This window comes from Myotis daubentonii, chromosome 3, assembly GCF_963259705.1.
Source record: "Myotis daubentonii chromosome 3, mMyoDau2.1, whole genome shotgun sequence".
Lineage (NCBI taxonomy): Eukaryota > Metazoa > Chordata > Mammalia > Chiroptera > Vespertilionidae > Myotis > Myotis daubentonii.
In genome coordinates, this window is record NC_081842.1 from 68198560 (window position 1) to 68214766 (window position 16207).

A 16207-nucleotide genomic window follows, 5' to 3' on the forward strand; every position below is an offset into this window, starting at 1 on the left:
TTAAAGAAGGTATACAATAATAAAAATAAGTAACAATAAAAGAAAATATACTTTTATAATAAAAATATTTTGTAAATTTAGGAAATTATTGAATAATTGAGGAAATTATTTACTTTTTTTTTCAGCAAATATTTATTATGTGCTACCACGTGCCAGACACTCTGCTAGTGAGGGTCAATTACTGAAAATGTTATCTCAAAAAATTATAGCATGGTGCTTAAGAAGTTTTTGGCGGAAACTGTTGAAGTGGCAAAGGTCTGGTCCTTCCAGGACAGATTTGATTTTAATTTTGTTTTCATCTTTCAGGAAAAAAACCGTGTGAAACACAACTTCGTGTTAAGAGAGAGTCAGTGCAGAACGTCTATGCAGGGGATCCATTTCAACTGGAATGCCCTGTGGTATACTGCGCTGGCAGACCTAACGTGACCTGGTGCAAGTTCAAAGAAAAAGAGTGTTTGCCTCTGGGGGCTAGCCATCGGGAACACATGGAATGGGAAGACAGACAGAATATTGTCATTTTTATTCTACAGTTTGATCGAGCATCGGCTAGTGACAATGGATCATACCGCTGTTCTTTGAATGATTCATCTGTACTCATTGAAAGTCACTCAATAGCTATTAATGTGATAGGTGAGTTCTAGACAATGAGACTATCTAATATTTTTCTCATCATGTTTCAAGGTAAAGGAAAACCCAGATTCTTAAGTAATTGTGGTAGACACTGAACTTATATAAAGCATTAAAATGGTGCTACACCTCATAGACTATAACATGTATGCACATATGTGCGTGTAGGTATATATGTGTTTTGGGGTGAGTGAATTAGAGAAGAGTAGAAAAATATAATACAATTTGTTGTTTTGCCTTAAGGAAGAATAAAATTTATTTAGTAAGTCCAAAAGTAGATCTCTAAAATGTGGGGAAAATTACAAAGTGAATACCAATAGTAGTAGACAGTTTTCTATTCTCTGTCCTTGTTTACTTTTTCTTTTATTTTTTCTTCCATATTTCTGTCCTTGACTTTTGCTGATAATAACTCCTTGAAGTTATGTTTGTAGTGGTCAGAAAATTATACATTTATTATTAAATACTTGAAGTTATGTTAGTAGTTCATGTTTGCACAGAGGGTAAACAGCACACAAATAACCTGACTCCCTGGTAAGTTTTAAGAATAGTTATAGCTATAGCTGTCTCCACAGAGTCTCTCCAGAGGATCGCAATAGGCTCAAACTACAGAGGAAAGACAGGTTGACATTAAATTGGGCAAAACTAAACTGAATGAAACATGGAAAATAAAAAAGAGGATTGGGGGACAGTAAAAAAAATATTTGGTTTATAAGACTCTCACAACTAATATGTTTATTGGTGAAAGATAAAGCTTTTCCCCTAAGAAGAAGAACAAGACAAGGATGTATGCTTCTATTCAACATTGAACTGGAATTTCTAGCCATAGCAACTAGGCAAGAAAAAAACAACACTATCCAAATTGCAAAGGAAGAAGTAAAAATATATTTTCACAGATGATATGATATTATAGAGAAAATTCTTTAAAATCATCAAAAACTACTAGAGCTAATAGGTGAATTCAATGAAGTTTTATTCACAACAGAGAAATAGTAGTATTTCTATTGTCTAGCAATGAGCTAGCAATCTGAAAAATAAATTAAGAAAAATTCCACTTAGAATAGTATAAGAAAGAATAAAACATGTAGGAATAAATTTAACCTAGAAAGTGCAATATTTTGGTGCTAGCTGCAACCCTGAGACTTTGCTTTTGAAAATTTGGGGTCAAACTGAATGCTAATTGCCTGTGACCATCCGTGCACTGGTTTATAAACCTCTTTAGAATGGAGGCTGTGTCTCAAACATCTTTGCTTCTCTACAAATAGATGGCATAGTGTCTGGCACATAGTGGATGGTTCAGTAAAGATTACTTTGTAAATGAATTAAAAAACAATCTATGATAAGTGAAAAAAAACAAAGATGCCTTTAATAACCTGGAGAAGACTATATTGAGGATGTATGGAATTAATGCTTTCTGGAGAGAATTGTACTATTAATTCACATAATAAGATATAATACTAACATTTTAAAGAAGTAATATATATATTTTTTTTAACTGGCAAAATAAATGCTAAAAATAAGCAAAACTTTCCCTAGCAAGTTTGGCTCAGTGAATAGATCGTTGGCCCTCAGACTGAAGGGTCCTGGGTTTGATTCTGGTCAAGGGCATGTACCTTTGTTGCAGCCTTGATCCCAGCTCCAGTCAGGGCGCGTGCAGGAGGCGACCAATTGATGTGTTTCTTTCACATTGATGTTTCTCTCTCTGTCTCTTCCCTTCCCTTTCACTCTCTTTCTCTCTCTAAAAAAAGCAAAACTTGCCCTAGCCAGTGTATCTCAGTGGTTAGAGCATCAGCCCAGAGTCACAGGTTCAATTCTGGTCAAGGGCACATACCTGGGTTGCAGCCAATTGATCTCTCTCTCTCTCTCTCTCTCTCTCTCTCTCTCTCTCTCTCTTTCTCTCTCTCTCCTTCCCCTTCCACTCTCTTTAAAATGTCAATGGAAAAAAACAGCCTTGGGTGAGGATTGACAACAACAAAAAGAAAAACTTACAAAAATGTTACTTCCTGGATGATATTAATTATACTGTTATATGTAAAATAAGCACTACTAGGTAATTTATATAATGTATATTAATGTAATATATAACAAAATTAAATATAGTGACATTAAGTCCACCTCCCTTGGAAGAGAGCCCTCTTGTGCGATTTAGTCTTTCCTTGAGAGACCAATCCACTTCTGTACAAGAGAGAGAACTTTAGGCAAATGTCTCTCCCATATTTGGGTCTTTCCTTGACCACTCCAGATGGTTGTGCAGTTGGTAAAGTGCCTGTTCTAGGGAATCAAGTCAAGGCTAAAATTAGGATTAATGATCTGTTTCTATAATAATCTGTCTCTCCTGTGGAGGAGGGAGCTTAACTTCAGAGAAAAAGGGAGGCAGCAGCCCCTCTTATACCCTGTGCCCTGAGGAGATGTGCTTTTTATTAGGATCCGATTGGGACAAAGAATATGAAGGATGAAGTGGCCTAAGAGCTAAGTAGGAGACATTTAAGGCCCTTTAAATTTCTCTTTGAAGACTTCTACTCTCCTAATTTTCTTTTCTCCTTCCTTTCTTTTCATTTCATTTATTTTTTAAAAATATGTTTTTTATTGAGTTTTAGAGCAATAAAAAGGGAGAGGGATAGAGAGATGGAAGCATTGATGAGAGAGAAACATCGTCAATTGCCTACCTCCTGCACGCCCTGTACTGGGGATGGAGTTCACAACCTGGGCATGTGCCCTACCAAATCAAACCAGTGACCTCTTGGTTCCTGGGTCGATGCTAAACCACTGGGCCAGTCTCACTTCTTTTATTATCACTCTGTTAATTAAGACTCCTGACCCCCATTGGGAATTCCCCAGGACTTTTCTTTGGCCTTCTATTTTTGTCTGTCAACAACCTTCCACTCTCCCATGTGTTGCCTCCTACAGCTTCTATGATCAGATTTCATTATCTTCCTCCTAAATGATTTCAATTTATTGTATGACCTTCTCTCTCTAGTGTTTTCCAATTTTTGTTCATTTCATCCTAAAATCTTCCTGATACACTTAATTTTTCTAATAAACTTTGTTCATAATCCCAATCATTTATTGTGTCCCCTGCAGAGCATCCCCAGCACTTATAACATTAGGCTCAAGGTTGTTACCCAGCATTCAAAGCCTTCCACAGTGCATCCCCACCTATCTTTCTGGATTGTTTCTGGATTCCATAAAGAAACGCTCAACTCCAGCCTAACAGCCCTACTTGCCATTGCCATGTCTTCACCATGGTCCTTCCAATGCCGCTGTCACCACTCCTGTGACCCCCATGCATCTGCCTCCATCTATCAAATTCTACCTCTTCTGTTAAGACCAGCTCATTTCCCAAGTTCTTAATGGAAACTTTCATGTTCAGCCTTGAGGAAGTGGTTCTCTCTCTCTCTCTCTCTCTCTCTCTCTCTCTCTCTCTCTCTTAAAATATATTTTATTGGTTTTTTACAGAGAGGAAGGGACAGAGATAGAGAGTTAGAAACATTCATCAGCTGCCTCCTGCACACCCCCCACTGGAGATGTGCCCGCAACCAAGGTACATGCCCTTGACCGGAGTCAAACCTGGGACCCTTTAGTTCACAGGCTGACACTCTATCCACTGAGCCAAACCAGTCAGGGAGGAAGTGGTTTCTCTTTTCTAGCCGCTTTTATGCTATTGAAGGTCTGTGCCTCTCAATTATCACACATCCCCTGGTACTAAAATAATGTGTGGATATATCTTTTATTCCATCAAGGATTATACTTTCCTGGGAAGCAGGAACTGTGTCATAATTCTTTGGGTCATCCTGCTACCTCGAAAAGTCAAATAAATTATTTAATAACTGGCTTTTAACTGAGTGGAATTTTCCTTTCATGAAGTTATAAAAGCAAACAACAGGAAAGGGTAAAGGAAAAATTCCTTTTCTTCTATACCTGGAAGTATTCAGTGAACTAAGTACAAGATGAGGAGAAAACTATACTTTGAAATTATATTTAAGAATCATGCTTTTTGTAAATACGTTTTGGATGTATTATGAAAAAAATATTTCCTTTTTTATTTTGAAATATCTTTCTTAGGGGATATTGGAAAATTTCTATTTTTGTATCTGATTCCTGTTTGATTTTTTTAAATTTGTTGAATTTATTGAGATGACATTGGTTAATAAAATTATGTAGGTAAATAACACTGCAATAAACATAGGGGTGCATATCTTCTTTTGAATTAGTGTTTTGGGTTTCTTTGGATATATTCCCAGAAGTGGAATTGCTGGGTCACAGTTCCATTTTTAATTTTTTGAGGTAACCCCATACTGCTTTCCACAGTGGCTGCATCAATTTGCATTCCCACCAACAGTGCTCAAGGGTTCCCTTTTTTCTACATCCTCACCAACCTTATTGTTTGTCTATTTATTGATTCTCACTTGCTTTTTATGTTCAAGTTAAGAATTGGTCTATGTAATAACAGGGATGAAGAAAAGGAGGGGCTTGGACACTGTTGGGAACTATTCTTCCAGAATGAACCAATGCACATTGCAGAGCAAAGTCCCAGAGGAAAAGTTGACAGAGCTGGAGAACAGTCACTGGGACATACAATGGCCTGCAACTCCATCCTTCCCAATCTGCCCTTGCTCAGTTCCTGATTAGGAAGTTTGCAAAGACAAGTGATCATTGTTTTAGGAAAGTGCGGGTGGTATGAGTAGGCAGGAAGTGAGAGGGACTATCTTTGTTTGAGCATGAGTGCTCAACATGTCATCAAAAGCATTCTTGTGGCCTTCCACACTCACTTGGAACACCTGCTGAGTGTGTGTACAGTGGCACAGTGTTGTTATTCTCGGTACCAGAAGATGTCATACAGGTTGTATTGTATCCTTATCCTTAAGGAATGAGGAAGAGGGAATCAGAGCAGACAGATGAAGGTTGTGACATATTTACTCAGTCTTTCTTTGGGCCTCAAAATCAACCCAGTAATTTCCTTTGTGTCTATGATCTCAGAGTTACTCACAAATTACACAAACTGCCTTTTACTGGATTATTGGATTCTCTGTTAATATGCAAATGCAGGAGTCATCTCAGATAGTAGCTCTGACTTTAGACATACCTGATATACACCCGCATTCTTTTCACAACCAAATTCAAAACTTACCTTGTTTTTCTATTTCAGAATGGACTCGAAATAACTCAGAACATCCTCTAATAAGTAAGTATCAATCTGGTTAAGTAAAATTAAGGGAACTAGATTGTTTGATGGCTGTAGAAATAATGAAAGTTAGATCTTCTTAATTGAATGGATTTGTTTGTATTAGGTTATCTGTTGTGTGAACCTTCGTTCTTATTCCTATCCACACCCCTCTCCCAGACAGCTGTGTCTGCAGCTGTAGCATGAATAATGCAACATTTGTTACCACTCTGAATTTTCAAACCACATTATACCCAGTTCCAGTAGCTCCCTCACCCCCCCCCAAACAAGCATATGGGGAAACTAAAATGTAACTATATTAATACATTTAGAAATAAAGCTTTTCTGCATAAAAAATTAAGGCAAGTATGAAATTAAAGATGTATAATGCATTCTGATGTTTTTATTCTGTAATATTTAATTTTTAAATTTTATTTGTGATCAATTAAATTATTTCATGAGCCAAAAATAAGTTGCACCCTATCATGGACAAACATGGCCTTAATGCATGTTAACATTGACCAAAAGTAATGAGTACCAGCTATATGTCCAGCAAACCATATCTGAAGATGTCAAAAATATCTAGAGATACCAAAAGTATTTGGTATTTGGAGATAATAAAGAGTTATGAGACAATTAAAAGGCATTGTGTTAAAGGAACTTGAATCAAGTATCAGAAAGATGTTGACTTGAGTCCCAAATGCGCTCAGTATCTGTCTGACCTGGGGCAAGTCTTAGAACAATAAAAGTCTTCTCAAGGCATGGGCTAGATAGAAATAATTACTTTATTACTTTTCTTAAGTTATAAGTATGAACTAAATAAGATAATGTAAAGGAAAGGGCTTGGTGAAGCGTTTTCTGAGAGCTTTATGGATGTTGTTTTACAGATTAACCTGAGCAGAATGAAGGATAATTGTTGCAAAAAATAAATAAATTGTAACCTAGGACCACCAACATATGCTCAGCAATAAAGCAAGAAGTGAGAGAGGACTAATGCTTGGGATTCTTGGGGAAGGGAAATGGAGCCTCTTCTTTCTTCAAGTTCTAACAATGCAGAGGGTGTGACGATCCTAATATGTTTCAGATTTCCTAACTGTCTTTAGCATTGACTGACATTTCAGATACAACCAGTGCTGCAGGACCACCCTTCAAGAAGGAGGTGGAGGACACACCATTGGTCCTTTATTGTTTGCTTCCTTTGGGAGGATTGCTTCTACTCATTACCTGTTTTTACCTATTCTGCTGCCTGAAAAGGCACCAAGGTGGGTTCCATCTTCCCTCTACTGCTCTGGCCACACATTTAGGGTTCAACTACTAGGACTGATATACTTGTAGTTGGTTTCTGTTGTTTTCTTTGCCAACATTTTGCAACAAACCGTGGGTAATGCTTTCTTGGAGAACAACTCATTCTCCCACCAAAAAGCCTCATGGATTAATTTAGGTTCCTTCTAGTCATGGTGAGACATGCTCACCACAGCACAGCCAACCGTTGTCGTAAGGAGGGAACATTGCTGAAATTTACTCATTCTACTTGAGTCAATCTTTGATCTGTGCGGGAAGCTTTTTTAAATGTTCAGTGTGTTGAAAGGGAGGTTGAAATAATCTCTCGGCATGTCTAATTTGAATTAGTCTGTCTCATTCTCTTTTTCACACCACACGACACTCTGCCAGTCACACATGCCCTTGTCTATTTGAAGGCCCACTGTCCTCAGAGAAAATTCATCTGCTTGCACTTTCTGTTGCCATTACAAACACATGCTTGAACTGAGCCCGCACTCAACAATAGTAATAAAAATATGGGGTTTGCATGATGGAGGAAGTGTGATATATTTTGAACCATGCCTTTCTGCTTTTGTAAGAATTCCCTCAATGTCACGAGGGAACACTTACACACATAAGAGACAGATGTATGGAGAATTCTGATCTAGCTCTGGTCTAAACAACTCTGTTCTTTCTCCTTTGTTCCTCTCTGCCATCTACTCCCATCCCTTTTCCCACAATAGCAGCCACAGTGTAGCTATAGAAACTAAGTCATACAAAGAAACCCTTATTTCTGCCATAAGAGAAATCTTTGTCTGGGCAGAAATGTTTCTGGTATTTTCCGGTGAGGACTTCTGGAGCCCAGAACCTCCTCAGAATCCTGTGAGAGTCTTCTGTAACCCCAATTCCACATCCACAACTCCCAGGATCTTTCCATTGTCCCTCTCCAAGCTTCACTATGTTTTCTGAAGCTGTTGGGACCTCTCTCAGGTCTCAGGAAGAGTCAGGGGTAAATCCTTTGACTTCCCACATCCAAAGTGAACTTGGAAGTAGGAAATTCTAGCTATGCAGGTGACCCAGACAGCTGTGTGTCTGGCACTGAGTATAGATTGTCCGCAAACTAGGATTTCCAGCCTTTCAAAAGTGATGTACTAGATGCTATCTCTGCCTCTGAATAAATATGTCAGAGGGCTCTCTGGAGTGAGAAGTGAAGAAAATGGGGCAGCATGAGTTCACAAAAAATGAGTTTGTGCGCCGTGCTAGACACAGCAAATACACAAGCCAAACTAACAATAATGCTCTCACTGGTATGCAAGTGGGTGGGAATGGGTAGAGGGGCATTCCACCTCTGCTCTAGGGACTGAATTTCAAGTTAGCGGTCGGATTCCAGAACCCACATTCTTACCACAACCCTAACTTACAGGGATTTGGAGAAGAATTTTGTGTTGTTCTTTACTCCTTTTAGTTTCTTATTTTTCTTTTTGAATTCCAGGGGAACAAAAGGAGCCTTCTAATACACCAGAAAGGGGAAATAACCTGGTATGTTCACCGTATCTGTTAAAACCAATGCAATCTATGTTATTTTATGTTAATATTTATATTTTTTATTTGAGTCTCTATAACACTACCATGTGCCAGACATGTCCCAAGTGCTATATATATGGATTTACTTAAAAAACTTGATTATTTTAAATCCACCTCCATTTGCAGCAGAGATTCCTCAGGATTAACAAGTCTCAGACTAAGTCGTGGTTTTTCATTGTTTTGGTTTTTTGAAGAGCCTGGGTGGCAGTACAGGCTCAAAACAGAAAAGTCAGAGACTGAACCATAGCTCGCGGCTCTGCTCTTGGCCAGTTATGTGACTTCAGGCTATTCATTTATTCTCACAAATACCTTAAAGTCCTTCTGGAAGAGAGTTGAGACTTAATAAAGGAACAAACCATAAATAACCTCATAAAATAAAATATGATTGCTTCGTAAATCACACCAGCAGATAAAGAAGCTTGGTGGAAGTTGGAGCTACTATGCAAAAGCCTTTCATATGTGTGTGGGCTCATCAAGGAGGAGACCTCCCAGACAAAGCAAAGATGTTTGGGCGGCAATGCCAAGTTTTCCGACAAGTTCTTGGAAATATAAACTTGAGCCTTCCTTTTTGGGTTCAATATTGTATAAATATTGGAACTCGAAAAAGAATGTAAGATGAGGTGATATATTTCTGAAAAAAATTTTTTTATGAAACTCTTTGTTAAAAAGAAATACTTCCCTGGCTGGGTGGTTTGGTTGGTTGCAGCGTTGTCCTGGACACCAAAAGGCTACAGGATAGATTCCCAGTCGGTGCGATACTAATCGATATTTCTCACATCGATCTCTCTCTCCCTCCCCCTTCCTCTCACTCTAAAATTAATAAACATATCCTTGTGTGAGGGTTTTTTATAGTAACTATAAAAAAATACTTTAGTCATGATGAGGTACTGCAAAGGAACTTGGTGAGTGTGTCTGTACGTGTGTGTGTGTGTGTGTGTTAGTAAAACAAAGTAGAGATAAAGATGTAGTAACCTGGAAAGTTCCAGAAATGTGAGCAGCAGATATAGCCAATAATTCTACATATAATATTAAAGGGCAATCAGCATTCACTACCAGCTGCCTAATTTTAAATCAATTCAAATACATTCAACTTTAAAAACTTGTATTGTTTCTAGTAAGTATCAGTAGACACATCACAATGATGGGTGCTAAGATTTTGCTTCCTTGAGTAAGAAACTTTCATTAAATATTATTTCCTTTTGTTCTATAGTGAACAACAACAAACTGCATTTTGTTATAATCAGGCCTGAGAACTATGAAACCATTTAAAATAATAATTTAAATAATTTATCATACAAGTAAAGGCCAAGTTGGTCAAAATGTAGTTACATATATTTTTTCAATCCTCACCCAAAAACATGTTTTTTCATTGATTTTTTTAGAAGGAGAGAGGGAGGGAGAAACATCAATATGAGAGTGAAACATTCATCAGTTGCCTCCCTCATGTGCTCCAACTAGGGATCAAACCTGCAAACTGGAAATTGAACCTGCCCGCTTTTGGAGTGTGGGACAACACTCCAACCAAATGAGCCACACCAGCCAGGGCTAGCCATATTGCTTCCTGTGTAAGCTGGACAAATTGTTTATGATTTGAACTGGAATTCAAGAGGGGTTTTTTCTATGTGTGCAATTATTTTGGATTTTATAAAAATGAATTTATTGGGATGACATTGGTTAATAAAGTTATATAGGCTTTAGGGATACATTTCTATAATACATCATCTATATATTGTATTGTCTATTCAGTACCCAAAGTCAAGATTCCCTCTATGGGAATTTTGTTTTAAGGTGTTCATATATTTCACAGGAATTCTGTTTTTCCCCCTTTGATTTGTCAAATATTTCAAAAAATAATAGAAAGGGTGCCATATTAGATCTCTGAGACTGACTACAAATTTCTTGAAAAGGAACCTGTATGGGAACCATGGAATAGAAATCCAAAGTAGAGAAAGGAACTGGTAAACACTAGGCAGACACATATAAAAGCCAGAGTTCTCATCTTATTCCAGAATGGTCCTTTAAGGGTATAAAAGTGCTGGTATACTAAAAACCACTAACCTGTACACTTAAAAAAGTGAATTTTAAGGTATACAAATTATGTCTTAACACGTTTTTAAAAGTGTATTGTAAACTGGACAGTGCCGTACAAATACAGAGTAGGAAAGCTGCTTCCACATTTGCCATCTCTGCCCACCACAGCAGGGCGCACCCACCTTGTGCATCCACCCTTTGATGAGGTGCCCACAGGATAAGTTCAGCCACAGAGCACCACGTTTTCTTTACCCCACTCATTCTAACAGCTTTCCATGGAAGTGAGACATCTTTTGGGAAGTAGCCAAGGTAACAGTCGACAGACACAGATTGAAAAATTCAACAGAGAACTTGATATATTGAATATTTATGTCTATTAGGTCACATGGCAGTCTTCTTCTTCACTGCTCCTCCGTAGACTTTAACCAGGCTCCTTTGCGTGAAGGTTGGAGCACTTTTCATCTGAGCTAAGAGACAGGGACACAGGGACATTGAAAATAATCTCTGATGCTCTCCGTCATCCAGCCTTAGTGTTATTTCCTGGGCAGACACCTCATCAGAGGGAGGCAGTGTACTCAGCAGTTACCACCTAGTTTTTCAGGCCCACACACACTTGTATGGTAGAACTCTGCTGAGGAGAAGTGGATGGACCACTGCACACATAGCAGTGAAAACAACATAGGGCCATATGAGGCATGTAGACTATCAAAAACTGTGGACCTGATACCTTAAAGCAGCTAGGCCAAAGTTCAAGAACATGAATGACAAGTTTGGGATTTAAAAAATTGAAATAAGATGACGTCTTCATTTTTACCAGTTGAGTCCCCCTGTATAACTAGCAATTGCAAACAAATAATTGAAAAGAGTGAAAAACATTGGGATCCATTTACTCTCTGTTTCCATAAGTTCACCTTTTTTACAGAAGCTTTCTGTAAGATATTTTACTCTATTTGAAAGCGTAAGAATTTTCTTGTGATATAAATAACAATTGAAATATTTTAAACTTTTCCTAAGCTTTGCTTCCCCCCCCCCAAATAAAACTCCAGCAAGGTTTCAATTCCAGGTATTAAATTATAATACTATATCTTAAATAAATCATAATATTTATTTTTTTCTGCACCTTAGAGGGTATCTGTTCTGCTTTATCTTTAATAATTTTATTCTAAACCATATAAATACTATCCATTATGTTGTAGGTTGCCTGAAGTCCCTGAGAAATATTTGGTGCTTTTTTCATAAATTTGGGCTCCGCTTTTCATCTTGAAGAAGGATTTAAAAGTGTTCTGTGGTCTCAAAAGTGACCAATAATATAGCACAAAGTAACTATTTGGGACGAACATAGTGGTCCTTAAGCTTTTATCCTTTAATAAGGAAGAATCTGTTTAAAAAAATAAATGTCAACAGCATATGTGAGGAAAAGTTCATTATTTCTCCCCATGTACCATATAAGGACTCAATTTAGCCTGCACTTATAGTTTGCTAATAAATATGCACCATCACATCTTAAAATTATAATTAAAGCAATTTTTTTTTCTCTTGTAGGTTGATGTTCCTTGGCCCTTTAGAAGTGAGCAAATTGAAGTGGGCACCAGACAAAATCCCCAGACACTGCCATCAGAAACTGATGTTTATGATAATGACCCCTGGGTCAGTGTCCAGGAAGAGTCTGGGGTTTATTCTAACCCACGTCTGGAGGAAAACAAACAGGGCATTGTTTATGCTTCGCTGAACCACTCTGTCATTGAAATGAACTCAAGGCAGGCAAGAAATGTGAAAGAAGCACCTACAGAATATGCAGCCATATGTGTGAGGAGTTAATTCTCCTCCCGCTCTCCCACCAGTGGTCACTGGATGATCAGCATGTCCATACCATTACTTGAGACCTACAGAATGTCAAATGATATTCCTTGACCTGAGAAGATTCACTTTCAGGGGGGTCATGTTGGAGCTTGGATCTTAAAGGTCAGTGGGACAAATGACTAAGTTCTGCCACAAAATTTTTTTGGAGCATTTTATATTATTGCCATGAACAACATCTCCTCCCCAAAACTGAGTGATATCATGAATAGCAATATAGTAGAACATTTAAACTTAGCTACATTTTACCCAATATATAAAATCAATATTTTCTTTGGAGCTATCAGAAACGCATGTAGGGAAGAGAGGTATGTGTTATCTGCATCAGTTCACTACACACTCTTGAAAAAGAATGTCCAATTTAACTAACCATAAATATGGAAATGATAGTATGTTTATTTCCAGTCAATCTTTGATAATAAGAAATTTTCCTCTGTCAAACTAATGTTGAGGTTTCTTATATATAAAAGAGAAATCATTTTAGACTTGATGATATAAGAAAGTAATGAAAAGAATAAATCGTGCAATAAAGGTGTGGAATATACCAACTAGATGTGGGTAGATGTTCCCAACACCGGAGAAACAAATGCTTCTATCCACCCTGTTAGATTGCAAAGCAAATATCTGTGGCGATGGAGCATTTAATGTATGGTGCATTTATAAACAATGTGGTGACTCACTGTTTGGGTTACAAAGTCTAGTATATATGAATTGACATTATGCTGCTGCTGAATTAATATACTTGCGGGTGTCTGAATAAACATAAAAATCCATGAGAATAGTTTTCATCAGGCAGGTGAATACTGATGGCTTAAACTGCTTTATGGTTGACCTGATGTCAAACTTAAAGCACAATTAGTTGAATGGAGAAAAGTCCAGAATATTTAGTTGGCCAGTATGGGTTAAGATATTTTCAGTCACCACATCTGTATCTTGCTGTTCTTCTTAGGAAGGAATCAGGGCAGATCATACATAGTATGAGCTTGATAACCATTTGTTTTAAATATTGGGGTTGCAGCCACTTAAAAGTATAGCAAGCATTTATGATTTCAGTTTTCTGAATTTCCAGAATACTTGAGTCTAATTATTTCAAAAAATAGCCTGCAACTTCATTCAACAGTTTCAGGCTATCAGAGTTCATGGGTGCTGGTACTAAATAATGCAACAGACCTCATACAGCACGGACAACAGAGGTTAGAATCCATTTGAACAAATACACGAGCTGCTGCACAAATGAATGTGAAGGGGTGTGTGTGTGTGTGTGTGTGTGTGTGTGTGTGTATTAGTGTCTAGAAAGAAAGGTGGGTGACTTAGAGAAATGGTAAAAGAGAAGCTGACAAAAGTGACATACCATTTCAGTTTGCTAAAGAAACTCAGAAAACTAGAGCAAATGAGTTATTAAAGAAAATGTATGAAAATAATGTATGAAATTATGGGGATATGCATATGACATCCCATGAAAGTTTTTGTCCTAAAAATACTAAAAAGATTTTGTGGTGGAGCATTTTTTATGTAACACTGGTGTTAAAATTTTAACCCTTAGATTGGGGTGGTGAGTATTGTTTTAGATTCATTGTTACCCACCCAGTATAATATCATTGCTCCTAGAAATTTGAGCAACGAATTTTGTGTAGTTTTCTTTTCAGCCAAACTGCATTTACAGGAAACTTATGTACAAAAGATAAATTAGAATAGCTTGTGGTATTCTTAAAAATAGAAACAGGAAGAACAGGGAGGATACACGTAACTGTCCTTATCAGATAAACACACAAAGCTGAACAGTTCCTTCATAATGAGTTTAAATATATATATTATATATATATTAACAATATTCTTAACATGTCTTGCAGTAATGTTGATAATGATTTCACCTCTGTTAATGATTTATACTTATATTTGTATGATGCTGCCAAAATCACAAATCATTTATGTTTTTATTCCTTCTTAATAAAAGGTGTCAGAGTTATATATGTATTTTGTAAATAAATCTATTTCAGTATTACTTACATGGCTTACTTCATTAATGAAATATGAGAAAAAGAATAGATAATTTAATGATTTTCCATGATTTTAAGATTGTTGACTATTCCCAATAAGAAGGTCAAGTTAGCCGAAACCGGTTTGGCTCAGTGGATAGAGCGTCAGCCTGCGGACTGAAAGGTCCCAGGTTCGATTCCAGTCAAGGGCATGTACCTGGGTTGCAGGCACATCCCCAGTGGGGAGTGTGCAGGAGGCAGCTGATCGATGTTTCTCTCTCATCGATGTTTCTAACTCTCTATCTCTCTCCCTTCCTCTCTGTAAAAAATCAATAAAATATATTAAAAAAAAAGAAGGTCAAGTTATTAAAACTTATTTGGAATAAATATAATGTTTACTTTTGTACCAAAAAGTGCATGGACATGAACTTTGAGTGATTCTCAAATCTTATGGCACATAAAAATAACTTGAAGAACTTGCTAAATTGCAGATGACCAACTCACAGCACTAAGAAATTCTGCTTCAGGAGATTCAGCATATGGCTCTAGAATCCTCACATTAAAAATCACCCTAGATAAATTAATTTTTAATCCTCACCTTAGGATATGTTTTTATGGATTTTTTAAAAATATATTTTATTGATTTTTTACAGAGAGGAAGGGAGAGGGATAGAGAGCTAGAAACATTGATGAGAGCAAAACATTGATCAGCTCCCTCCTGCACACTCTCCACTGGGGATGTGCCCGCAACCCTGGTACATGCCCTTGACTAGAATCGAACTTGGGACCCTTGAGTCTGCAGGCTGACACTCTATCCACTGAGCCAAACTGGTTAGGGCTTTATTGATTTTTTTTAATCCTCACCTGTAGAGTGAGGATGTTTTTTCCATTGATTTTTAGGGAGAGTAGAAGGGAGAGGGGATGGGGGGGAGGGAGAGAGAGGCAATGTGAGAGGGGAGAGAGAGAGAGAGAGAGAGAGAGAGAGAGAGAGAGAGAGAGAGAGAGAGAGAAACATCTATCACTTGCCTCCCCCTCACCTGCCCCCCAGAACCGGGGATCAAACTAGCAACCCAGGTATGTGTCCTGAATAGAACCCATAACCCTTTGTTATATGAGGCAATGCTTCAACCAACTGAGCCACCCACCAGCACACCCCAGATGATTTTGATATGGGTTTCCCAGTGCAGAGGCTAGTCTGACGGGGACCCCGGGACAAGGGCAAGGTGCTGGGGATGCAGGACCCTATCTACAGTAAAGATCCCAATAAAAGACTTTGAAGGAAGAGCAAGAAGCATCTCAGAAAGGGACACCCATTGCTCACTGTTGCTCATTGTCTCCCATTAGCACTTAATTAATTAATTGTGGAGATGGTCCTAATTGCTAGATGAGGGGGGTACTTGCTGGTGCATTTTCTTCAAGAGTTGGATTGGCTGTCCAGACAACTGCCTGTGCTTACACTCAAACACTGTTTTTAAAAAAGTATATATATATATATAATTTGTTTTGCCCATCAATAAAGCCTTTCAAGGTCCCAGAATTGATTCTCTAGCTTGATCATATCTATCAATCTATAAAAGCACACACACATTTTTTAAAAGAGCCACTTTAGGTTCAGCAAAGCTGAAGAGAAAGTACATAGAATTTCCATATGCTCCCTGCCCCCACACATGCACAGCTTCCCCTGTCATCAACATCCTGTGCCAGAGTGGTACAT

At 37.7% G+C, this 16207-nt stretch overlaps 1 protein-coding gene across 1 annotated transcript in view; it reads left to right on the top strand.

The window, feature by feature from the left end:
* Window positions 1-14508, top strand: part of BTLA (B and T lymphocyte associated) — a 30430-nt gene extending 15922 nt beyond the window's left edge. The window contains exons 2-6 of the mRNA XM_059687860.1: window positions 307-630; window positions 5771-5806; window positions 6907-7047; window positions 8538-8584; window positions 12203-14508. Coding sequence (XP_059543843.1) covers window positions 307-630; window positions 5771-5806; window positions 6907-7047; window positions 8538-8584; window positions 12203-12478 — 824 coding nt within the window. The 3' untranslated portion in view covers window positions 12479-14508. The remainder of the gene's footprint in view (window positions 1-306; window positions 631-5770; window positions 5807-6906; window positions 7048-8537; window positions 8585-12202) is intronic.
* Window positions 14509-16207: the final 1699 nt, after the last annotated feature.